Source organism: Peromyscus californicus, unplaced genomic scaffold, assembly GCF_007827085.1.
Source record: "Peromyscus californicus insignis strain IS unplaced genomic scaffold, ASM782708v3 Scaffold_13__1_contigs__length_99412109, whole genome shotgun sequence".
NCBI classification, from domain to species: Eukaryota; Metazoa; Chordata; class Mammalia; order Rodentia; family Cricetidae; genus Peromyscus; species Peromyscus californicus.
The window spans coordinates 84,968,673-84,994,220 of NW_026294424.1; the positions used below are offsets into that span (position 1 = coordinate 84,968,673).

At 41.4% G+C, this 25,548-nt stretch overlaps 1 protein-coding gene across 3 annotated transcripts in view; it reads left to right on the forward strand.

Moving 5' to 3' along the window:
• The window catches only part of Uso1 (USO1 vesicle transport factor), a 70,161-nt gene extending 48,255 nt beyond the window's left edge, over positions 1–21,906 (forward strand). For all 3 annotated transcript variants that reach the window (XM_052735358.1, XM_052735359.1, XM_052735361.1), the window contains 11 exons: positions 6,418–6,528; positions 6,858–6,976; positions 7,105–7,286; positions 7,592–7,713; positions 10,517–10,655; positions 11,472–11,635; positions 12,861–12,947; positions 16,261–16,359; positions 17,826–17,933; positions 20,193–20,408; positions 20,896–21,906. In XM_052735358.1, coding sequence (XP_052591318.1) covers positions 6,418–6,528; positions 6,858–6,976; positions 7,105–7,286; positions 7,592–7,713; positions 10,517–10,655; positions 11,472–11,635; positions 12,861–12,947; positions 16,261–16,359; positions 17,826–17,933; positions 20,193–20,408; positions 20,896–20,976 — 1,428 coding nt within the window. In that variant the 3' untranslated portion in view covers positions 20,977–21,906. The remainder of the gene's footprint in view (positions 1–6,417; positions 6,529–6,857; positions 6,977–7,104; positions 7,287–7,591; positions 7,714–10,516; positions 10,656–11,471; positions 11,636–12,860; positions 12,948–16,260; positions 16,360–17,825; positions 17,934–20,192; positions 20,409–20,895) is intronic.
• Positions 21,907–25,548: the final 3,642 nt, after the last annotated feature.

Here is a 25,548-nt window from a genome sequence, read left to right on the forward strand (position 1 = left end):
GGGCATGTCTCTTACTACGTGACTTGCCAGCATGCACTTAGCCTTGCTTCTGAGCAGTTAAAGCCATGCTCTAGCATACTTTAAAGCCCGAGTCCTGAAGGAAACTTCAGTTACGGAGCAGCCCGTTGTTCTGTCCACCTGCTCTCTCGTGGAGGGAGGGTGCTGCCCACAGGGCTGGGTGTGGTCTCCTGTGTGACTTCAGCAGGACTGCGCCTGCTCTGTGGGGACCTTTTGTTGTCACTGTCACTGTCGGTCATGCTTGCTAAACACCCGCTACCACCGAGCTGACCCCAGTTCTCAGGCCTTTCGGGAGCGTTTCTACTAAAGAAATAATACCATATTCATAGAAGTTATAGGTGAAATCTTTAAAAATAACTATAATGGGAAGAGAGTTGAATGCCATTTAAAATTGGTTTATTTCCATTGCCAACTTATCACTTGTCTCTTAGTGATTTAAAAAAAAAACCTACAATTTTCAAATCCTTACTTAATGCCTGATGCTCTCTCTCCTGGCACTGTTGAAAACAACTGTTTTCAAGCCAGTTGTGAAAACTCTGCCCACATTGCCGCAGACGCACCTTAGCTTTGTAACTGTAACGATGGTGTAACTCGAAGGCCTAAGGTGGTGGTGTCTAACCCCCGTAAGTAATCACAACGCTATAAAATTAACCTTATGTGCCATCTGTATATAGAAGATTAGAACCTCACTGTCACTAAGTATCGGCTTAGATTTGCAGAGCCTAAGCATATTTGAGGGATTTTTCTGGACTTAGGTTACTTAAAGCAATGTTTGTGAATAATGTTTGGCGTATAATTTGCAGGGTGATAAGATCGACAGACGGGTATGTATACTTGATAAGTTGAGGCCTTTTCTTCTGACAGACGGGCTTCTTCTTGTCTTGGGTTTTGCAGTGGTTTTTAACAGCTTGTTTGAAGTCCGTTCTACTCACACTTCCATGTGTTGGCAAGTTTGTCTGTCACAGGGGCTCTCTTGTTTCCTCCTCTCTCTCTTGGACTGGTTACTAAGAACTGTGGGAACAACTAAACCTGTGTGTCCGGGCTTCCTCCAGGGATGCTTGCCTGTCCTCCGAGTCCTCGGTTTGGGTTCTTTGTGTTCTTTCCCCCAAGCTTGGTTCTTTATTTCCCTTAAAAACAACTTCAAGGAAATCAAGTTTAGGGATAAAAGTCTGTCTTTTAATCAGTGTGTGAAGGAGGAATGTGTGACTTTCTACTACTTACATTATTAAAGTGTTCAGTAGTAAAATTTTTATAACTATGATTTTAAATGAAGTAGTATGGATTATTCTGGGTATAATCTGTATGCTACAACTACCATATTGGTTTTGCTATGTTGGGTGGAGAGTGTTATTTATGTTCAGTTTGGTTTAGTTCTTTTGACAAAGTGTTTAACAAACAACCCAAAGTGTGTCTTCACACCCTTGTCTAGTCAGGGTTTCCGGTGTGCAGTGTGGGTAGCAGAGAAGGAGGTCCGGCTGGTGATGACACTCTGATGTGTGAGGACGACTTAGCATGCAGTTCGAGCGCACTCACACTCACGTGTGACAAATGCTGCCGGCAGTTTCTGTTTCTTTGTTTCCTGTGTGGTTCTGGGGATCAAACTCAGGGCTTTGTATGTGCTAGGCAAGTTCTCTACCAGTGAGCCACAACCTCCAGCCCAGAATTTTTGATATTAGGATGTGTTTTGTAAGTATAAATCTTAATCACTTAAAAAGACAGGCATTATGTTTTCAATTAATTGGGTTTTTTTAACCACTCATAACAAATTGTAGAGTATTTTCATAATTTCATCAATGCTTTTATTCTTTGTTCTTAGAAGCTGTTGCTAAAAATTAATCTGATTATAAGACACTAGAACTGCTTTGTTTTTTTTATTGGTTTTGAGACAGGGTCTCATGTAAGCCAAGCTAGCCTTGAACTCACTATGTGGCTGAGGTTGGTCTTGAACACCTGACCTTCCTGCCTCTACCTCTCCAGTGCTAGGATTATAAGCCGACTTACTATGTCCAACTTCTAGAACCTTATTTTCATGCAAAAACCTTAAAAGTTTTAAGTGCCAGCTTTTTGTTTGTATAAAAATACAGAAATGCTCAACTTGAATGAACATAGTAGGGATAAGAAGGATTTTTATTTAGAAAATGTAGTTGGAAGAGCTTAAGAGCTGATATTAAAGAGTATTTGAGTTAACTTCAAATATTTTATTTGTGCCTGAGCGTGGGGGTACACACCTGTAATCCCAGCACTTTGGAGACAGACTCAGGAGCGTCACTGTATGTGTGAGGCCAGCCTGGTACAAAGAGCGAGTTCAGAGCAGCCAGAGATGCACATCAAGACCCTGTCTCAGACAGACAGACAGACAGAGACAGGGGTTGGTGAGATGCTCAGTGAGTAAAGTGCTTACCACACAAGCATGAGGCCTACGTTTTGATCCCCAGGACCGACATACAAACTAGGTGGGGGGGGGGGTGCACCTGTAACCCCAACGCTGAGGGTTGGAGGCAGGTGGATCGCAGGGACTCTCTAGCCAACCAGTCTAGACAAAAGTTGAGCTGCAGGTCCAGTGAGAGGTTCACTTGACTCAACAGATAATGTGGAGAACATGCTAGAAGATTTGTACTCCTCTGTGCACACATATGCCACATTGGTACGTGTGTGCTCACTCACACTGCTCTCCCTCCTCACCTCTCCTTCTCTCCTTCCTTTCCTTCTCCTCCCCCACCCTCTCCCTTTCTTTCTCTCTCACAAGAAACAAAAAACTTAAACATATGTATGTGTATTTATGGCTTTTCTTTCAGTCTTTCAAATCTGTGGTTTCTAATGTCTGAATCCTCAGAATGCCCTGAATAATATCTTCAGTCTCCTTTTGTTTTCACATCTCCTCCATGGTTCACATTCTGTAGGCTCTGGCAGCAGGTGTGTACTTGTTTTATATTTTCTAATCTCTGCCCATATTATGGAGCTTAAGTGTTGTCTTTTGATATGGCTTACATATATGTGTGTGTGTATCATATTTTTCTTTTTGACAAGTGCTCTTAACCACTGAACCATCTCTCTAGCCTTTGTTTTGAATTTTTAAAATCAATCTTTATGGCTTCTGCTTTTAAGTCGTTCTTAGAAAGGCCATCTTTAAGGGTTCTAGGGTACTTAATTGTAGGTTCCTATCATCATTTCTGTGAGTGTTTCTACTCTTCCCTTTTTCTGGATGAACTGTATGCGATACAGACCCACTGATCTTTTTTAGGTCTTATTTTACTATTATCATCATCATGTGTGTGCATTTGCATGCATGTCTGCGTGCCTACCTTAGCATGCATAGCATGGCATGGGTATGGAAGTCAGAGAACAACTGTTGTTGGTTTTTTTACTCTTACTCTTTATTCTTTGGGGGCCTGCCACCCAGCTCCCAAATAAACCATACAGAGGCACATTCTTACTTATGAATGCCCAGTCTTAGCTTGGCTTGTTTCTAACTTTTCTTAACTTATCACATCTACCTTTTGCCTCTGGGCTTTTATCTTTTTTCTTTCTCTATTCTGTATACCTTTCTTTCCTTCTTACTCCTTCCTTGGCTGGCTGTGTAGCTAAATGGCTGGCCCCTGATGTTCTCCTCTCCTCCTTCTTTTCTTGCTCCTCAATCTTTCTTCCCATATTTCTCTACCTATTTATTCTCTCTGCCTGCCAGCCCCACCACCTATCCTTTCTCCTCTCTAGCTGTTGGTGGGTCAGTTCTTTAGTAGACCATCAGGTGTTTTAGGCAGGCAAAGTAACACAGCTTCATAGAGTTAAACAAATGCAACATAAAAGAATGCAACACATCTTTGCATCCATTAATATTCCACAACAGACAGCTCTTGGGAATTGGACCCTGGGGATTGAATAGGTTGCCAGGCTTGGCATTATGTGTTTCTGCCTGCTAAACCATCTCGCCAGCCCCACTGGGTGTTTTCTAGGCAGCTGTCTAGCTACCCCAGTGTTTTAAAGTCTATCTCAACACACTGATGGTTGTATGGTGCTTTTCCACACACTGAAATTCTCATTTGTACAAGTCCATTTCTGGACTTTGATTCTGTTGATTTCTCTCCATGATCTAGTATCGCCTGATTGCTATTTTTCACAGTATCCTTAATTATTTCCACTAGTTTATTTTTCCATATCATGTTAAAAATCAGATTATTTAGTTCTACGAAAGTAAAATTCTTTGTGAACTTAGGGCATAGCTCAGTATTAGAACCCATGCTTCGGATGGGTAAGGCCCTGAGTTCACTCTCTAGCACAAAAGGAGGGAAGAAATCTGCCTTTTGGTATTTTTGTTTGAGTTATTCTTACATACGCAGAACTTCTCTCTATGCAGTGTAGACGAATCTGTTGTCAACCAGTAGCTACTATAAGGAATTACAATCAAGGAGATCAGCAAAACCGCCATGTACTCAATTGAGAATGCTGTTTTCAGCTGGCCAATTTCTGTGAATAACAGGAAGCTACAGTGTGAACATAAGGAAAAATAACACGTGTAAAAACTAAATTCATGTTGATACCTACTTGGAAGATCATTTAAAGTAGTTTGAAATTAATCAATATTAAATACACCTCAGAAGAGATTATAAATAAATCAAGACCTCAAGGATTATGAGAATAATCTGGGTGGATTTGAAGAGGGGCTAGGAGATAGTTCAGTGGGTGTAAGCCCTTGCCACTAAGCCTGAAGACCTGAGGTCAGTCACTGGGACCCACAGGATGGAAGAAAAGAGCCAACTCCAGCAAACTGTCCTCTGACCTATGCGTGCGCACACGCACTGTGACATATGTATATGTCCCACATACATATGTGTCCCACATACATATAAGTAAGTAAATGTTGTATTTTAAATCTAAAAAGAATTTTTGAAAGCATAGCAGTAGTTAAATTTAAGTTCATTTCTTGCTTCATTTCCTTGAATAATTATAATTTGGATACTTCTGTAAATTCTCCCAAAACGATGCATTATTATGCTAGTTTTGATTATTTTATTTCATATTTTGTTCTTTAAAAAGAAAAATAAGGCTTTAGTAGTATAAATGGGCAGTGGCAGTGTTATAAATAACATTATACGTGGAGATCTAAGTGTATTGTATTAAAATTTTAAAAACCATAATCTTGTTGGACACAGGAGTTTTAATATTATTTCCCTGATCTTGTCAACAGCACACTGGGTATGTTCAGGGCATTCTTGGTGTGGTGAACTGCCTCCCTTGGTTAGGTCTTGGTGCTGGTGAACTGTCTCCCTTGGTTAGGTCTTGGTGTGGTGAACTGTCTCCTTTGGTTAGGTCTTGGTGTGGTGAACTGTCTCCCTTGGTTAGGTCTTGGTGTGGTGAACTGTCTCCCTTGGTTAGGTCTTGGTGTGGTGAACTGTCTCCCCTTAGGTCTGAGGCGTGCTCTGGCCTGTTGTCACAAGGTTTGCAGCGTGGATTTTCATTCTCTTACTTGAGAATAGTATGTTCTCATAGAATTTGACCAAATGTTTAAGAGATTCTTCTTGTACCTTCTTTTCTTTGTTTTTTGAAGAAGGGAGTTTTTTTTTTCCTTTATCAAGAATTTGCTTTTAAAATTCTGACTGAGATCCCTTTGCAGTATATCTGTCTACCTTGCACTTAACACTTCTCAATAAAATCTCTCACTATTTTGCTAATTAAAAAGAAAGATTGAAATATTAATTTGTCTGGAACATTTATTTTTTGTTTTTCTTTATTTCATAATTAAAATTTTTCATCCGATATATTTGATCATGTTTTTCTTTCCCCCAGCTTCTCCCAGATCCTTCCCACCTCTTTGCCCACTCAGCTATATGTGGAACATTTATTTTTGATCATATGTCTTGGGATTAGTCTTTTAAAGCTCCCACATTATAATTTTGTTCTTAGTATAGCATCTTTGGCTACCACTATTTGTTTACTTATACAGGTCTCGTGTGGCTCAGGCTGGCCTTGAACTACCTCACTGCATAGTCCAGGGTGACTTTAAACTTCTGACCCTCCTGTCTCTGTCTCCCAAGTGCTACGATGACAGGCATGCACCACCATGCCTGGTTTTGTTCAGTGCCGAGGATGGAACCAGGGCTTCGTTTGGCATGTTAGGGAAGCACTGTACAGCACAGCTGTATCCCAGCCCAGCCCACACTGCTGTTTAAATCAACACGTGTACTGGTGCATAGAAGTTCATGCTAATTTCCGCACTGTGTTTATTTGGAGAAGTGCAACTTGTGGTGGACACACAAATTTATTCTTTAGTTCAGTGTTTAAATCTGGCTTCCTTACACATCGCACGATGCTTAAGTTCTTTTGACATGAAAGGGAAGGGATCTTAGGCTGTGAGTTTGAAAAAAATAATAAATACAAAGTGGTTTCTGCCAATTTATTTTACAGGGAAGCAAAATACAAACAAGAGTTGGGTTATTAATGTTGCTTTGTACCTGGCTAAGCAACTGTCCCATTGCAGTAACACACTTTCTTCACAATTCAGCCAATGTTCCATTCGTATCCTTTGTGTTTTGGTGTCAAACATGTAAGTAACTTACATCTTTCAACTTTTGTTGAAACATTATATAATAATGCATGCTTAAGCGTTCTGTGTGTGCGTGTGTGTGTGTGTGTGTGTGTGTGTGTGTGTGTATGTATGTATGTATGTATGTGTGTGTATGTGTGTGTGTGTGTGTGTGTGTAGATGTAGTTTTTTATGGTATGCTGAATTAGAATGTATATAAAATTTCTTGTAGAAAATCTTACATAATGCATATGTTAAATTCAGATTAAAAATAAAATGTTCTAGATACTGTAAATCATTAACTCCTTAACAAAGATGTCAGCTTACAGGACAAATTGCAGAAAATCTCGGAGAGGAAGAACAGTTGGTCCAAGGCTTATGTGCCCTTCTTTTGGGCATTTCAATTTACTTCAATGATAATTCACTAGAAAACTACATGAAGTAAGTAAGGGCAAAGCGGCCCTCTGGTCATGCAGCGATAATGACACTTTCTTTCTGCTAAAATAGAAGTAAGCCAAGCTCATGATTTTGCAATTTTTTTTAAGCATCTCATATTTTTATCTATGTAGAGAGAAACTAAAACAACTGATAGAGAAGAGGATTGGCAAAGAGAATTTCATAGAGAAACTAGGATTTATTAGCAAACATGAGCTCTACTCCAGGGCATCACAGAAACCCCAGCCCAACTTCCCGAGTCCAGAGTACATGATTTTTGACCATGAGTTCACAAAGCTGGTGAAAGAACTGGAAGGTAAGATGTGAAGGGTGTCCTGACCCAACACCGTTGTGCTTGTGTGGGTGTGTCTGGATGTGCACGAGTGATGGGCCAGAAGTACATCTGCAGCACATGCAAAGACTTTGGATTCTGTCAGATTAGAAAGACTGTCGTGAGTTAGGCTGTTTTTACTCATTAAATTCGAAAAATTAAGTGTGTTTACAATGCTTAAAATGAAGCTAGGAGGAGCATGCGCTTAGCTCATGTGAGGCCCTGAATTCAGTTTGCAGAAGCACAAGAGAGCCGTTCCGTGCAGAGCTTCAGACAGTTTTCTTTTACAGGTGTTATTACTAAGGCTATTTATAAGTCCAGTGAAGAAGATAAGAAAGAAGAGGAGGTAAAGAAAACATTAGAACAGCATGACAACATTGTGACTCACTACAAGAATATGATTCGTGAGCAAGTAAGTACCAACGCATTGTACTCTGCTGACCGGCAGCAGCTCTCTATGTGAGGGAAGACTGCTTCTTGGCATTTCAAATGGCGGAGGGATGCAGAGAGTAAATTTCATTATTTTAGAAAGCATCTGTTCACTAAATGAAGCGCTTACCACATGCTAGGCACTGTGCAGGATGTTATGGATCAAAACATAGATCAGGCGGATTCTCTTGCCGTTTTCAGATGAGAAACACGTGTCTATTTATGTGACATATATGTTACAACAGGTTAGTGCTAGAGCTAATCAAAGGTGTAGCAGCACTCATGCTGAGCTCTGAAAGAACCTAGGTATAGATAATCTCCAGAAGAGAGCTAGGGCAGAGAGGCAGGAGGTAGAGTACAGCACAGTATGTCTGCTTTTGCTGGCATGGACCTAGAGCGGCTCCTGGCTGTGTGAAGGAGACATTTGAGGGAGAAGGCTAGAGGGAGGGGGTCCAGGAAGGAGGCTGTTGTGGTGGTCAGCTGGGGGGGATGTTAGGGCACTGATGGTGATGTCTGCTGTGTTCTGTGAGCTCAGTATCTTTTAAATACTATTTCATTGTGTCCTCACAGCATCCCTATAAGTAGTGACTAACTGTATTCGGTTTAGGATAAATGAGGAAATCTGTGAATTCTCCCAGCAACTCTTAGTAACTGTTAGAACAGAACTTGAGGGCATGTGCATTAGTGACATTATGTGCTCATACTGTGTGGTGTGGCGGAAGAGACTTGAGAATATGCAAACTGAAGTTAAAACCTAGCGGGACTCGGTCGTGTTTCTCTGCAGGTGTTGAGGTGCAGAAGGGTTAAGTGTGATCCGCAGGTTTCTGTCGTGGGTAGTGGAGTATGGTCCTGTTAGATAGGCAGCTCCATGGGTAGGTGATGACTTAGATCAGAGTCATCAAGTGACATTGTCCTTTCAGAATGCTAGTCAGTGTCTTTATTCACATTGTATTGCACACCTTAAGCCTCTGTTAGGTCCTTTAAAATGTCATCCAGTTTCTTATCATGATATATAGTATAGTATATATAGTATAGTATAGTGATGATAGTATTATCTGGAAAATTAGATTACTGATGTCATTAACATTCCAGAGTAATTAAAAGAAGTGTAACCGCCCATGTGGGGTGGGTTTATCTTCTTAACTATACATTGGGGTTTTTTTTTTCCCTTCCTCACAATGTATATTATTGAGATTGAAAATTTACAAGTGATAATATAATTGTATACTTAATGTTTGCTCTCAGCCTTTAGATGTTCAACCAAATCAATAAGCTAGAATCAGTCTTTGCTCAAAATTTGAGTCATCAAACCACCCCAGTTATAGATTTTTAATCTATGTCTTGGTTCAAATACAGTCATTTTTAATTCATGAATGTAATATTTTGGGAAGAATAAAAAATAAATACTTGGAATGTGGTTTATAGCTTACATTTGGGCTGATACAGTTGATTTAGAAAAAGAAGAGTCTTTTGACATAATTATTGAATTATTTATAAAATTAACATTTTATAAATTCTTACCATTTTAATCCTGTTAGATTTAATAAACATCTAGAACTATAAAAATGTTTATATCCTTTGAAGGACATTTGAAAATTCATCCTAAGGAAATTCTCCAAATTCTGGAAAAACTGTTAAATGAACAAATATACTTATGTGATAACATTTATCATTTTGAAAAGTGGAAATTAACTTAGTGTTAAAAACATTTAATATGATTTATATAATATCTACTTGATTAGGTATATAGTGGGCATTAAAAATTATAGCTATAAGGCTGGAAAGATGACTCATGAGGACCAGAGTTGGGATCTCAGCACGCACATAGCAGACTAGGTGCCCAGTGCTCCAATGCTCCTGTAACCCCAGCTTGGAGCAGAGCAGAGAGAGGAGGATTACTGGGACTGGCTAGCTTTCAGCCTAGCCAAGAAAACACGAGCCCTAGGTTCGGGAAGAGACTGTGTCAAAGGATTAAGTGGAGTATGGTAGAGGACGATGCCTAGTATCCTCTTGTGGCTTCCATGCACACACACAGGCACACATGCACGCGTGTGCACACACAACTCATTTTTAAAATCATGATTGTGAACACTGTATAGTAGTATGGATGGACAGTGAGTTATCTAAATGTTCTACAACTATATATGAACTGACTGTGGCAAGTTTAGAAAACATGAGCTCAAGCCTGCTTGTAGCCTCATTTCTTTTCTTTTTTAAGTTTATTTTTATTTTTAATTGTGTGTATGTGTCTGTGTGTGGTTATATGCACATAAGTGCAGATGTCCATAGAGGTATGAGATCCTTATGACATGCTCAAAGACAGAACCAACTCCTTCAAATTCTCCTCTGACACATCCACACATGTGCTCATACACATATACTCAGACACACATTAACAAGTAAATGTAATAAATTTAAATAATATAGATGCGTGTGTATATCTACACTTGCTAAGTTTAAGTAGTTTGGTATACATTTCTTAAATGGTTCGTGGCCCCAGAATGAGTTTTGGTTTTTTGTTTGTTTGTTTGTTTTGTGTCTTGCGTTTGGTTTTCTTGGACACTAGTGGTGAAATTGCAGGCTGTGCCATGAGCTCACCAGCGGAGCCTCTGCGTGAGGATTGGCTTTGCGCATGTTTTCCAGTCCTAATGCTTAATTATTGATTGACTCTGGAAACGCTGGCTGTTTTAACATACTGACCTTTAAAAAAAAGCCTGCACGTTGTATTTGTGTGCGTCGTGTTCCTTAGTCTGAGGTGAGAGTGTCTGAGATGTATTCGGTCACAGGACCTGCAGCTGGAGGAACTGAAGCAGCAAGTGTCTACACTGAGGTGTCAGAATGAGCAGCTACAGACAGCAGTCACGCAGCAGGCTTCACAGATCCAGCAGCACAAGGACCAGTACAACCTCCTCAAAGTCCAGCTCGGTGAGTGACCCGGGGGAGTGTCCGCATCATTCTGTCCCCAGCTGGACAGACAGACCGACCCTCTGTGGCCTGCTTGTTCTTGAACTGTAATCATTGTGGCAAACTCTCCGGTTAGAACTTAACTCAGAATGGCTTGTACTTCCGAGCAGCTAAGACAAGCCAGGTGGGGTGGCGGCACACTCCTGTAATCCTAGCAGGTAGATCTCTGAGTTCGAGGCCAGCCTGGGCTACACAGAGAGACCCTGTTTCGGAAAAAAAAAAAAAAAAAAAAAAAAAAGTAGCTAAGACCGGCTCTTTCCAGTGTGAAGTCCAGGCTCCATGCTTCCTGCTTGACTGTCTGATCAGGTGGTTGTTGACCCTGGTGACACACTGTGTATAAGCTCCCCAGGTGATTCTAAGCCGTAGGCTATTTGAGATTGGTTGTGAGAGTATTTCAGGTGCTTCAATTCCAGAGTTGAACTAATAACATTCATGTCATCTGAAAATGAAATGAAATACCCTCTCTGTATAAAATTCTAGTTCAGTCCTGGGCAGATAGGTAAGAATTCACATCTCTCCTTTTCAAAGAGTGGTTTTCGTATAATCATTACTGTCTGTGGCTGTGTGTGGGCATTTGGGTGCTGCTGCGGTCTGGGCCTGACTTTGTCAGCCTCGTTTACTTGGCAAGGGGGAGGCACCACTGTGAGCACCCTGCCAGTTCCCTCGGCTGAGGAGACATCACTGGAGTCTTGGGTGATCTCGTTTTCCAGTCTTCTAGTCCCAAAGGTGAAAAGCTTGTTTGATGCTGGCTTTCCCAATATTGTGCCTGTTCAATAGGAAAAGACTATCACCATCAAGGTTCCCACAGTGATGGGGCTCAGGTGAATGGCATTCAGCCAGAAGAAATCAGTCGGCTGAGGGAAGAGATAGAAGAGCTAAAAAGTCACCAGGGGCTCTTACAAAGCCAGCTAGCCGAAAAGGACTCTTTGATAGAAAATTTGGTAAGTAGATGTTAACAAAGAAATGTAAATAAGAGATCAAGAGCAATTCTCTTCGTCTTACTTGTTTGTTTTTCTGGGTTTATATGTTGGTTTTGTTTTGAGACAGGGTCTCACTGTGGAGCTCTGGATGGTCTGGAACTCATTTTGTAGACCAGGCTGGCCTCGAACTTACAGAGGTCCTGAGAACTGGATTGAAAATTATGTACCACCATCCCCAGCCCTGTTTTAGTTTTTTTTGACAGTCTCAGCCATCTCAGATTGATCTTGAATTGCCGATCCTCCTGCCTTCCCCTTCCAAGTGCTGGGATCACAGGTGTGTGTGTGTGTGTGCCTCCAAGCCTGGCTTGATGCTTCTAAACTCACTATGTAGACCAGGCTAGCCTTGAGCTCACAGAGATCTGCCTGCCTCGGCCTCCTGAGTGCTGAGATTAAAAATGAGTGCCACTGCACCAGCTCATTTACTTTTTAAATTTTTTTCTCGTGAGACAGGGTCTCTCTATGTAGCCCTGGTTTTCCTAGAACTTGCTGTCTAGACCAGGCTGGACCAGCTACTTTTGCTGAGATTAAAGGCTTGAACAACCACACTCAGCTCGCTTTATTTTTTTTTCCTTTTTTGTTTTTTCTTAAATGAAGGGGATTATTTCTTTAAAATAAAAGTAGTGATGGTGTGGTTTAGAGACTATGCAGTGTGTGTGTGTGTGTGTGTCTGTGTCTGTGTGTGTCTGTGTGCGTGTGTCCGTGTGTGTACAGGAGGCACGGACACTCCAGCAACAGTGGAGGTCAAAGGCAGTTTCCAGGAGTTGACTCTCTCTACTTTAACTGTGTGGTCTCAGGAATCAAATCATGTGGTCAGTACTTAACTGGGTGGCAAGTACCTTCACATGCTGGGCCACTTCCCTGGCTCCTCACACTTAAAATGAGAGAGCTTTTTCATGTGGAAGTGGCTCAGGAAATCTGGTTTTGTGCTTTTGCCCCTTTCCACTTGAGGTGCATGTTCAGATAGAATGACCCACTTGGTGTGAGTGTCACTTCTGAAGCTGTGGGAAAGTATAGACCGTCAGCGAGCACTGTGCTGAACTAGAACCTTACATACAAAATTAAAATCTCCATGGGAATCCTTTGGTGAGCTTCTGTAAGACTCGACTATATGTGTGTACTTCTGCTTTGGCTCCCCTTTCTCTTCAGATTGCACTAACTCCATAGTTTATTTCTCTGCTAATTGTAGAAATCCTCACAAGTGTCTGCCCTGAATGAACAGGCGTCAGCAGCAGCTTCGCCCAGAGACTCCGAGCAAGTCATAGAGTTAAAGCAGGTAATTTCCTAGCTTGAGCCCAGGCCTGTGTTGTCTTGTTTAGTTCCAGGAGAGTCACACCCCTGCAGTGGATTGTTCTAGAACTCCACTGTCAGGAATAATAAAACCTGGTAATTAAGGCAGCTTTGAAAATCCAGAAGCCATGTCTACCTTGACAGTAATGTTGTTTTGTCTTTTATTGGTTGGTTTTAAATTTTTTACATTTTATTTATTTATTTATTTTGTGCTATGAGTGTGTGTGCACGTGCACACTGCTTTTGTTGCAAAGTGCACATCTGAAAGTCAGGACAGCTTGAGGGAGTTGGGTCTCTCCCTCTACCACGAGGGTCCTAGGATTGGACTCAGGTAATCACCCACTGAGCCGTCTGGTTAGCCCGGCTTCTTGTTTCTAAGTTTCCTTCTTTGTTCACTCTTTTCTGTTCGTCCTTCCTCCTTTCTCTGTTAAAGGAATGTATGCTTATTTGAAAAGAGAAATGAACAGAAATCAAGCTGTGCTACCTAATGTCTCCTCCACTAGTCAGCTAGCCTCACTCACAGACATGGCTGTCTGAAAGGTGTGACCATACTGTTTCCTTATGTCACCAGCATCTGTGTGTCTCAAACTTCTCAGAACTTAGGTACGTGAAGGTTTTGTGTGCGTGCACACAAACACACACACACACACTACATACATTCAGTATTCACAGAGGGCATCCAACCCCCTGGAACTGGAGTTACAGGCAGCTGTGAGCTGCCATGTGGGTGCTGGGAGCCAATCTTAAGTCTCTGCAAGAGCAGCGAGTGCTCTTAACTACTGAGCCATCTCTCCAATTGCTCAGACCCTATATAAAGCTGACCTTGTCTTCAAATCAGGTGTCATTTACAGTCTTTGGGTCTCCAGCATTTGTTCACAATGTATTGCTTGTGTAGGCAATATTAATGTACTATTTTGGTTTTACTGAGTTTGAGGATACTAAAATATTAAAGCAAATTAAGTTATTAATATGTTACCTTACTGTGTAAATCCCAAATAAAAAGTTTTAGTTATGCTTCCCAGTGAAACTTTGATAGAATATTTTATAAAAGAAAATTGCCTTTTGGTTTTGTTACTTTTCCCAATTTCTTTTGTAAGTGCATGTGTATATGGTGGGTCTGGGGTTTAGTTGTTGGTATTTTGAAACAGGGTCTCTCTATGTAGTCCTGGCTGTCCTATCACTAATTATGTAGACCAGGCTGGCCCCAAACTCACAGAGATCCTCCTGCCTCTGGCTCCCAAGTGCTGGCATTAAAGGTGTGCACCACCATGCCCAGCAAATACACAGTTTTTTAGTGATGGATGGCTTTATAGGGTTTTATAGCAACATAGAATTTTCTTTATTATATTACATTTTACAAAATGCTGCATAGGGACAGGGGAGATGCTCAGTAGGTAAAATGTCTTGCTAACAAGCACAAGAACTTGAATTTGAATCCCCAGCACCCACATCAGAGAACGACAGGCATGGTGTCATGTGCCTGCAGGACAGAGGATCCTGGGGGATGGCCAGTCCAGCCTAACAGTGAGCTCCAGGTTCAGAGAGAGACTGTCAAAAACTAAAGTGGAGAACAAAAGGGACACCCAGTGCCAACCTCTGGCCTCCACACAGACCCTCAACGCAACATCATCATCACATACACACATATTTGTACACACACCATATACGCACGAAAATGATCCATACTATCACTGTCTGCATACTATTCTGATAATTGGCACTAGGAAGCAATTACAGAAAAGACATGTGTGTACACTGTAGATCCATGAAGCAGAACAAAAGAAAAGTATTATTCCCATGCCTGTACCTCACCACCAGACACGTCTCCATCACTGCCAGATGTCCTGAGGGGCAGGGAGCATCCCCAGATGGGAGCCACCATTTTAATGGCTCTCCTGTCATTGTCCTGGGGTGGAGGAGGGCAATAGAACATTAGAAAGTTTGACAACATAAACTGTCATTTCTTGCCTAATGCGGACTGTGAGGACCAGCTCCCACAATCTGCTCAGGGTAATAAAAGGAATGCATCAGAGTAGCAAGGGACAGGAAACAAAAAAGTTACCTGAGGGTAATTAGGAATACGTTTTAATCTATGGCTGGTGAAATAAGGAAACACGCAAGCTTTCTGATATTAACTTTCTCTTTTACTTCAGCTTAAAAATGGTCTCTGACTCTCTGTCTCCACACAGCTACATAATCCCCACACAGCTGCATACAGCTACATATCTTCACATACATACATCTTTTCACGTGGTTCCACATCTTTCTTTTACACACATTTCTCTTCTGCATGTCTTTTCTATCCAGCTTTGTCTTCCTTGCCTCCACACGGTTACAAATTCCACACGGCCACAGCTAAACATCTCATTACACAGCTCTCTCACCAGACAGCACTTTACACAGTTCCTAGGCACAGCTCCTCTACACAGCAGCAGCGCTAACACACAGCTCTCTCTCACCCTCATTCACACACATACTTCTACATTACTCACTCACGCTTTACACACTCATTCACCCACTCCCTCCCTCACACTTCTCTCATGCTTCTTCTTCATCTCTCACTCAGCACACACACACACACACACACACACACACACACACACACACACACACACACACACTTCCCTCACCTTCTGCAGCAGCTCTCACATAGCTCTACACAGCCGTCTCTCTACACCGCTGCTGCTGCTGCTGCTGCCTCACAGCCAAGCTCTGGACAATGATAAGTTACATTTTCAGGGCCCTGTCCATTCTCAAAACACAGATAAGTCCTTATGCCTACCTGCCTGTCTGGTTTCCTTTCTTCCCTTATTCTTCCCTTTGTGATTTTTTTTTGGGTGGCAGGGGTAGGAGAGGAGAATGTATAGGGTCTCAAGAGACAACAGAGATAAATAAATGTGTTTCATTTTCCATTTTCCATCTTGAACCTAACATAAAGAGTGGTTCTCTGGAATTAAATTTTAAAACTTGGAAGTTATTTATTTATTTATTTATTTATTTATTTATTTATTTTAGATTATTTATTTATTATGTATACAGTGTTCAGTCTGCATGCCAGAAGAGGGCACCAGATCTCAATGTAGATGGTTGTGAGCCACCATGTGGTTGCTGAGAATTGAACTCAGGACTTCTGGAAGAACAGCCAGTGTTCTTAATCTCTGAGACATCTCTCCAGCCCGGAAGTTCCCATTTTTTCTGAAGATAGGGTCAAGAAAGGGTTTTTTCTTTCCCCTGTAAATGGACATTTCCTTAATGAACCAGTGTTGTTTACATCACAACTCTACTGTTCTTATTTTCAGGAACTGTCAACATTAAAGTCCCAGTTAAACTCACAGTCTCTGGAGATCACCAGACTCCAGGCAGAAAATCATGAGCTGCTACAGAGAGCAGAAGCCTTGGTGAGTTGTCCTGGTCTCTCTTCCAGAGGTGGTAAGATGAAGTTAACCTGTGCTCTCAGCCACAGTCTTTATCACTCATTAGCCAGAGTTCAGCGACAGAGACTTAAGGGAGCCTTTTTCTCTTCTTTTTTTCTTTACTTTTTGTTGTTGTTTTGTTTGTTTTCTTTTTATTACTGTGTGGATTCATTTATTTAGTTACTGAATGGTTATTTTACTGGTGTAACATCCATTTCCATCCCTTTCCATCCCAGCTGATAGCTTCCCTACTATTCTAAATTATCAAAATCCCATTCGCTTCATCAGAGTCAGAATCACCACATAAGAAAGGCCCCCACAAGTACCTCGTCCATGTCCCTGGTGTCTGCTGCATGGTTTGGTTGCATCCACGAGTGTAATCACTTGTTAAGGTGACCTCGACCCCGGTGCTTTCCCACAGCACACTTTCTCATGGTTTGCAATCCGGGTAGTCTGAAAATTCCAAGTCCTCATTTTTACATAATCCTTTGTGACTTTCTCTCTCCTCTTACATTTTACTGTAAACTGCAGAGAGAAATGAGACTGCACAGTAGGATTTGTTTAGGAATATCAGCTAGATAAGTGATTGCTCATGCCAAGTGTAGTGATGATCGCGAGTGAGAACCCAGGTTGGGCAATGCTACAAGACACATTCTAACACAGATGCATTGGCCAATAGACTGACTGATTGATCTTTGTTCTCCTAAAATACTAGGCCACAATTCTGCCAGGTTCTTTGCTGCTCTAGAACAAGGATTATCTTTCCTCTAATTCCCAATAACATGCTTTCTATTTCTCTGATTTCACCAGAAGCACATTTTACACTTCTTCCTACATTCTCTTCATGTATGTGCACAAAACTAAAAATTTTCTCTATAGCTCTTCTCTTTTCATTATGAATCCTTTTCAGAATTCCCTTTAATGTTCATATTTCTATCAATAGTTTCTTTGAAGTAACTTAAGCTTTGTCTGATATGTACTCAATACTCCCTTCATTACACTGTTCTAAAGCCACTTCCACATTTATAGGTATTTATTTAATCAATACCCCTCTGTCTGGTATATTATAGAGAAAAGGTGGGTACTAAAATTTTTTTTGATTCGTAGAACACTTAAAATACTTACATTTCACCAGCTGATGGCATTTGGGTGGGTTTAATGCCTGAGGTGGTAGTTGTGGACTTAGCCACAGGAACTGAGGAGCTGAGGCTCTGGAGCCCTGTGCTGCTGCTGTTCTGGACTGATCATCACACTGCTCGGTCTTGCCTTCCTTGTCCTCTGGCCCATGGTGGGACAGCTCATCCATCACAGCGTTTTGGTGCTTTCACATAAAAACACGAGGATTTTTGTTTTCTGTCATTTGAAATAAAACTTCAAAACAGCAAGAAGATATACACACAGAGTTTGTATCATTTGTAACTTAAAGAGACTTCTCAAATTTGTATTTTCAGGCAAAGTCAGTCCCTGTACAAGGAGAGAGCGAGAATGTGATAGCTGCTAAGACTACTGATGTAGAAGGGAGGCTGTCCGCCTTGCTTCAGGAGACAAAAGAGTTAAAGGTTGGTTTTGGCCAAACTGCTGTTTACTATACATAATATGAGGTAAATTCTGGAAAATTTGACTGTTTCATTTCATCTCTGAGCCTCTTAGGCTTATAAAGAAATGTAGCTGAAGTTTTCGTGTGTCCCACGTGGCCTGTGGTCAGGACAAATCTCTCTCACCTGCCAGTCCTGCAGTCGCTTGGACCCAAGTAAATACACAGAGGCTTATATTAATTAAAACTATATGGCCTAATGGCTCAGGTGTCTTGCTAGCTAGATCTTACATCTTTAATTAACCCATTTCTATAAATATACCTTGCCACATGGCTTGTGGCCTACCAATACCTTTACATCTTGCTTCTCATGGCGGTGGCTGGCAGCATCTCCTGACTCAGCCTTCTACTTCCCAGAATTCTCCTCTCTGCTTATCCTTCCTATTCTATTCTTTCTGCCTGGCTACTGGCCAATCAGCGTTTTATTTATCAATCAATCAGAGCATCACATTCACAGCATACAGAAAGACATCCCCAACAAAGAAAACTGGAAGTTAGGGTTTGGGTGTTTGGGGTTTTTTTTTTGTGTGTGTGTGTGTGTGTTTTTTCCAAGATACAGTTCTCTGTGTAGTCCTGACTCTCCTGGAACTCACTCTGTAGACCAGACTGATCTTGAACTCAAAGATCCACCTGCCTCTGCTTCCTCTGCCTCTGCTGGAATTAAAGGTGTGTGCCACCACTGCCCAGCAAGTTTTCTTATCAACATCAGTATTTAGTCATAACAAAATAAGGGCAACAAATTTGACTAATACAAAAAACTACATATAGCAGGCATGGTGGCGAACACCTTTAATCCCAGCTCTGAGGCAGAGGCGAAGCAGGTGGCCATGAGTTCCAGGCCAGCCAGGGATGCATAGTTGATGTGGGATATCATACAAAACTGTAGACTCACCAAGATAAGATACATAATTATCTTCTCTAATTTTGTCAAATGCAAATGTAAATCTTACTTAGTAACTGTTTTTGTTTTATAATATTGAGGTTAAAACCTTCCTTTTTAATTAGACAAAAAAGAGGAAATGCTGTGGGATAATGCTCTTGTACACTCTAAAGATTTGTCACTCAAATTGGTTTAATAAGATGCTGATTGGCCAGTAGCCAGGCAGGAAGTATAGGTGGGGCCACCAGACTAGGAGAATGCTGGGAAGAGGAAGGGCGGAGTCTCCAGCCAGACACAGAGGAAGCAAGATGAGAATGCCAGACTGAGAAAAGGTACCGAGCCACAAAGCTAAACATAGATAAGAATTATGGGTTAATTTAAGTGTAAGAAGTAGTTAGGAATAAGCCTGAGCTAATGGCCAAGCATTTATAATTAATGTTCTGTGTGGTAACTTGAGGAGCTGCTGCTGGGTATTTGGGAATTGTTGGCAGAACAGAATCTTCCACATGCACACAGTAAGACTATCTCAAAAAACAAAATAACATATAGACTTCCATAGGGCTGAGGAACATTAGACAAACATGTCAGACTATGTAACATGAAGAAAAGAATCAGGTGATATTCATAAATAGATCATGAAGTAGAGTTTGAAAAAGGAAGATGATATATAGTTATACTTTTTGGATTGTGGCTAAGTTATTTATGTTGTGGTTTTATTTGAAACTATCCTTTCCATTTAGTTCTCAGAATGAAATGGGATTTTTTTTTTTCCATTGAGTTTTGAGTTCTAATTCTGATGCCCAGCTGGCTTCTATACAATGTTATCTCTCATGGTTTGCACATGGATGGCTAAGGTTTGGACTTTTCACTCTGTTCATTGTGGCTTTCTTTGCTAGGTAGGCTGGCAGATTCCCACATTCTTGGGTGTGTGTTTTAAGACTTATGTGCCTTCAGTACCCACGCCAAGCACCTCAGATTGAACAGTCGTCATATATTAGTTACCTTCACGTTCCTGTGACCAAAAATCCTGAGATAACTTCAAGGGGCTGAGATTTATCTGGGGCCATGGTTCAGATGTCACAGGTCATAATTGCTGGGAATGCAAAAGCATTTGACAGCTTGGTGGCAGGAATGTAAGGTGGCCAAAATGACAGCTCCAGACAGACCGGAAGTAGATAATCACCTTCAAGACCCACCACTAGTGACCTACCTCTGCCACCATGAGCCAGTAGGGATATTTCACACCTCACCTGTAACATACAGTGATTTGTCATTGATGGAAACTCTTACGAACTTTGGAAATGAGTACTGATTGTAGATCACTGCCTGTCGCCTTTCTTGTAGAACGAAATCAAAGCTCTGTCCGAGGAGAAAACTGCCGTTAAAAAGCAACTGGATTCGTCTAACAGCACCATCGCCATTCTACAAACAGAGAAAGACAAATTAGATGCGGAAGTCACGGATTCTAAGAAAGAACAGGATGATCTCTTGGTACTGTTGGCTGATCAGGATCAGAAAATCCTGTCCCTGAAGAGTAAACTCAAGGACCTCGGTCATCCAGTAAGACTGAAATATTTCCACACGTGTTCTGTATTTGTAGTGTTGCATGGGAAAGTTGGGCACTGGGTTAGCCATAGAAATGTGGGGTCGAGAACATAGCATTTGTAGTTCTCACTGTTCAGTGAATTTGTCTGAGAGAAATCAAATTCTCTTTGCAATACTTGAAGACCTTGAACCTAGAAAATAACTGGTTTCATTGCTGCTGGGTAATAAGACTCATCGAGGGTAGGTTTTGCGGTCATTATTTTTACCACAGTGGGTTCAGATTCATGGATAAAGTGTGACCATTTATCCTTAAAGTTAACTGACTAGTGTTACCCATTCATGTTAAAAATGACAGGGAGCCCTGAGCATTATGAAGTCAAGGAAATCGGATTTACTATGACAGACTATTAATATTAATAATTAATATGTACATGTTTCACATGCATGTATTTATTTGTTATTATTATGTGTGTATATGAGCAAATCTGTGTTTTCCCCTTAGGTTGAAGAAGAAGATGAATCTGGAGATCAAGAAGATGATGATGATGAAATGGATGACGGTGACAAGGACCAGGATATCTAGCTTTAAACCCTAAGAGTGATAGAGATTATGTCATTATTTTGAAGAAGTCTTAAGACAGTGCTTTGGTTTGCCTCCACAAGAAATAAAGATTTAGAACCAGGCAGAAAGTATTCACTAATAAAATGATTGATGTATGTTTTTTAATATTGCCTCCCATGTGGAAAACTCTAAAACTCTAACTTCATGTGGAAGTTTTATTTATGTTCATCTGAACTCTCCCGAAATATAATTTGCAATATAAGAGCATCAGGTTCCAAAATAGGCCATCTGAAGGCTTGTGGTGGTAATGCTGTCGCCTTACTGGTTCGTTAGGCGTACGGTTTGTGGTGGCGATGCTGTCCGCCTTACTGGTCCACTGGTTAGTTGCTTTTCAGAATCTGGGACTTCAGTCCTAACACATTAGATTTAATGTGTATTGAATGGGAATCATTATTTCTAAATCAGCATTTGAGTTCTCAGCTGATTATTTCCTTGTAAAGAAAGGACTCTACTTAAAGACAAGATGGTCTGGGCTCGGGGGTGGGTCGAGTGTGTCCTCACCCCCCACCCCTGGTGTGCCCTCCAGAAGAACAGGATGGGACAGGTAAAGTGAGTGCTTGCCATCTGACAGGGCCACATTCCGCCTTCTGTCCCGGAATGTGGGGGCTGTTCTGAGAAACTGCACCAGTGTTAGCGTGGCTGGTTTTCCTTCCGTTCCAGCCGAAGGTGGAAAACAGAGGTGGCCAGCAGTTCCTACAGCCGGGCTTTAGTGTTGTTTGGTGATCATAAAGTATGTTCTTAGGTTTAAAAGACCCAAACTATAGTTTATATAATTTATTGGCATTTTTGCTGAATAGGTGTAAGTCAGATAATAGATTTTTAAAAAGCAAATGAAGCAATGTGTCAAAGTCTAATGTTTTCATAATAAAAATAGATATTATGTTCACTTAATCCCTGTCATGGTTCCCTTTGTTTAGATTTTAATGAAGTATTTAGTTCCTCATAAGAAGTAAATGAAACGGTAAGGAGACGTCTTAGTCACTGTTCTATTGCTGTGAAGAGCCACCGTAACCAAGGCAGCTCTTACAAAATTTAATTGGGGACCTCATTATAATTTCAGAGGCTTAGTCCATTGTCGTTATGGTGGGGAGCATGGGCAGCACACAAGGCAGTGGAGACGGAGCTACATCCTGATCCAGGCCAAGAGGAAGACCTGCGCCTGATCCTTCTAATCCTGTCAAATAGCACCACTCCCTGGAGACTAAGCGTTCACATGCAGGAGTCTGTGGGGCCGTCCTCATCCCCACCACCACACTTCTCTCTTGGTACTGTTAGGAACAACCTTACCAATGGCCAGGATTCTGAGGGTGGAGCGAATAGGACTCAGATTGTGAATATCTAGGAAATAGAAAAGGAAGAAAAAAGTCAAGAGCAGTTCCTGGAAAGGGCAATATGGTTTACAGAGTTCAAGCTCAGAAGAGCAGAAGGTGATCAAAGGTTATGTTTCCTGTGGACTTGCTGAACTTGAGATCCAAGTGCATACATTCATACATAAGTATGCTCATCAAGAAATTGATGTGGGCCAGGCGGTGGTGGCGCACGCCTTTAATCCCAGCACTCGGGAGGCAGAGCCAGGCGGATCTCTGTGAGTTCAAGGCCAGCCTGGGCTACCAAGTGAGTTCCAGGAAAAGGCGCAAAGCTACACAGAGAAACCCTGTCTCGAAAAACCAAAAAAAAAAAAAAAAAGAAATAGACGTGGAAGTTTGGAGTTCCTGGAACCAGAGAAATAGTAGGTAGGTGGCTTTAAATTCACACACGGAGTTAGCTTTTCCAAAGTGTAGAGAGACAGCAGCCAAGAACTGAGCCAGTGGAACTCAGGGTTCGTGTAGCTAGAGTTTTCCTGCCTGGCCCACAGTCAGGACAAATCTCTATCACCTGCCAGTCCCACAGCTGCTCAGACCCGACCAAGTAAACACAGAGACTTATATTGGTTACAAACTGTATGGCCGTGGCAGGCTTCTTGCTAACTGTTCTTACAGCTTAAATTAATCCATTTCCATTAATCTATACCTTGCCACATGGCGCATGGCTTACCGGCATCTTCACATGCTGTTTCTCATCGTGGCGGCTGGCAGTGTCTCTGACTCAGCCTTCCACCTCCCAGCTTTATTCTCCTTCTTGTCCCGCCTACACTTCCTGCCTAGCCAATGGCCAATCAGTGTTTTATTTATTGACTAATTAGCAACACATTTGCCATACAGAACATCCCACAGCACTTCCCCCCCTTTTTTTTTTCAAAAAGGAAGGTTTTAACCTTAACAAAGTAAAATTACATATAATTTGGGAATTTGGGCGTAGCTTCTCTTACTACTTCCTGCTGGAGGGGGGCGCTGTATCTTATGGGGACACAAAGAAAATTTTAGGATCATGGAGTAGTCCGTGAGGCTGTATCGTCTAAGCCAGTTGCCTTCAAACCATTCTGGATGTTGGATCATCTGGGCCATGGTGTCATCAGAGTACTTTCAGGGGGTCTTGGCTGGTCAAACCTGATGTATCTTAATCTGGAACAAATCCATAGCCTCTTGCTTTCTGTGGAAACAAAAGCAGAGACTCCTTTCCAAAGCAACATGTCCTTATATCCAAATTTTGAAGTCAAGGTATCTTCAAAATACACATATTGGTTTAACTCAACATCTTTTACGATCAAATGTTTTTCTGCAGTTAAAAATCCCAAAGAGAACACAATCCAGATTCTCTGTGTAATATTCATCTTCACGTGGCTTATTTTTTATATTAATTTTACTGTCTCTTTAAAGACTATTTTTTTAAACTATGTATTTGTTTCTATAACTGTATATATCACCTTTTTTGTCTCTTTCAAGCCTACGTATATTTTACTCACATTGTAAACTATTACATCTGAATCTGTCTTATTGTGAATCTATTGCTTTAAATAAACTGCAGCAGCTGTGGCTGCTGGCTCCACCCACCTCAGCTTCCCAACATGGCAGTGGTTTACCGCCAGCTCTGGGAGCTATTGTGGGTCTATGCTTTTATCCAAGCAGCGTGTAGCCCAGAAACCTCTTTTTTTTTGTTTTGTACTAGCAAAGGCTAAATCTACCACGCAGCTTAATGTGCCACTTGCAGAGGCCTCATTCCCGCCATAGGGCATGCGCTAGGAACCCTCAAGTAGCTCAAACCAGCAGCTGCCGCTCATTTGAGAGAGACAGGAACTGTTTTTAGCTCCGTTTTAGAATCTTTTTTTCTCAGTTTTTAGGTGGAAACTCTTGCCACCACGTTGGACGCCATTTGTAGCTAGAGTTTTTCTGCCTGGCCCACAGTCAGGACAAATCTCTCTCACCTGCCAGTCCCACAGCCATCAGACCCAACCAAGTAAACACAGAGACTTATATTGGTTACAAACTGTATGGCCACAGCAGGCTTCTTGCTAACTGTTCTTATTGCTTAAATTAATCCATTTCTATTAATCTATACCTTGCCACATGGCGCATGGCTTACCAGCATCTTCACATGCTGTTTGTCATCGTGGCAGCTGGCAGTGTCTCTCTGACTCAGCCTTCCACTTCCCAGCTTTATTCTCCTCCTTGTCCCGCCTATACTTCCTGCCTAGCCAATGACCAATCAGTGTTTTATTTATTGACCAATCAGCAACACATTTGCCATACAGAATATCCCACAGCAGGTTCGAGGTTAGCTGAGCTTCAGTGTATTAAATGAACAATTGTGTGGTCTTACCCAGAACAAATCTGAGCATTGGAATTGAGGAGGGAACCTGAAAGCTGATCTAAATTGATTGCCTCCTGCCATTTTGGAAAGTGAAAATGTAAGTCTTTCTGAAACATTTAATGACCACTTTATTCTTATTGATGAAGAGTTTCTATTTGGGGGTACTGGGGGGAGAAGCTAGGGGCAGACTATTTTAATAAAATTAAATGTGCTTTTAGTGAAATTTGCTCTGCTAACCAGTTAGAAGCTAAGTGTCCGATAAAGATGCTTAAAATTTCATTGTGTCACTTAAAATATGTGTTTTATAATGCAAATTATTTTAACAAGCTGTCCCCCCTTTTTATGGGTTAGTGCTGGCACTTCTGATGAGAAGTGACCCTTTCTCTTACCAGAAACTTCACATTTCTCTATGGTTCCCAAATGAAAATGCATGTGACAGGTCACCTCTTGTGGATACATTGTCTATCTTAAAAAGTGTTTTCCCTTCTTAGTGAATTAGCCAGTTTTTCTTGACACATACTCTTTTCCCTTTCTGCCTTAAGCACTTGTGAATGGTTTTAGTTTAAAAACTAAAGTCTACAATGGGCTTTGCTATAATTATATGCTGCTTTTGATTTTACTGCTTATACGAATGCAAGCAGGACACCCATGCGGATGTGAACATGGGTTTCGAACACTTGGTTTGCTAGTCTTTTTCCAGCTCTGGGTCTTTATTTCTAGACTTACTAAATGAATGTGTTACTCTGCACACCTAGTGGGATGCCCGGGTGTGGGGAAGCGGGAAGCGTGCCGTCTGGCCCTCTTCTGGCTCTTGCAGGGACACTCTGGCCTGTCGGGCATTTCCTG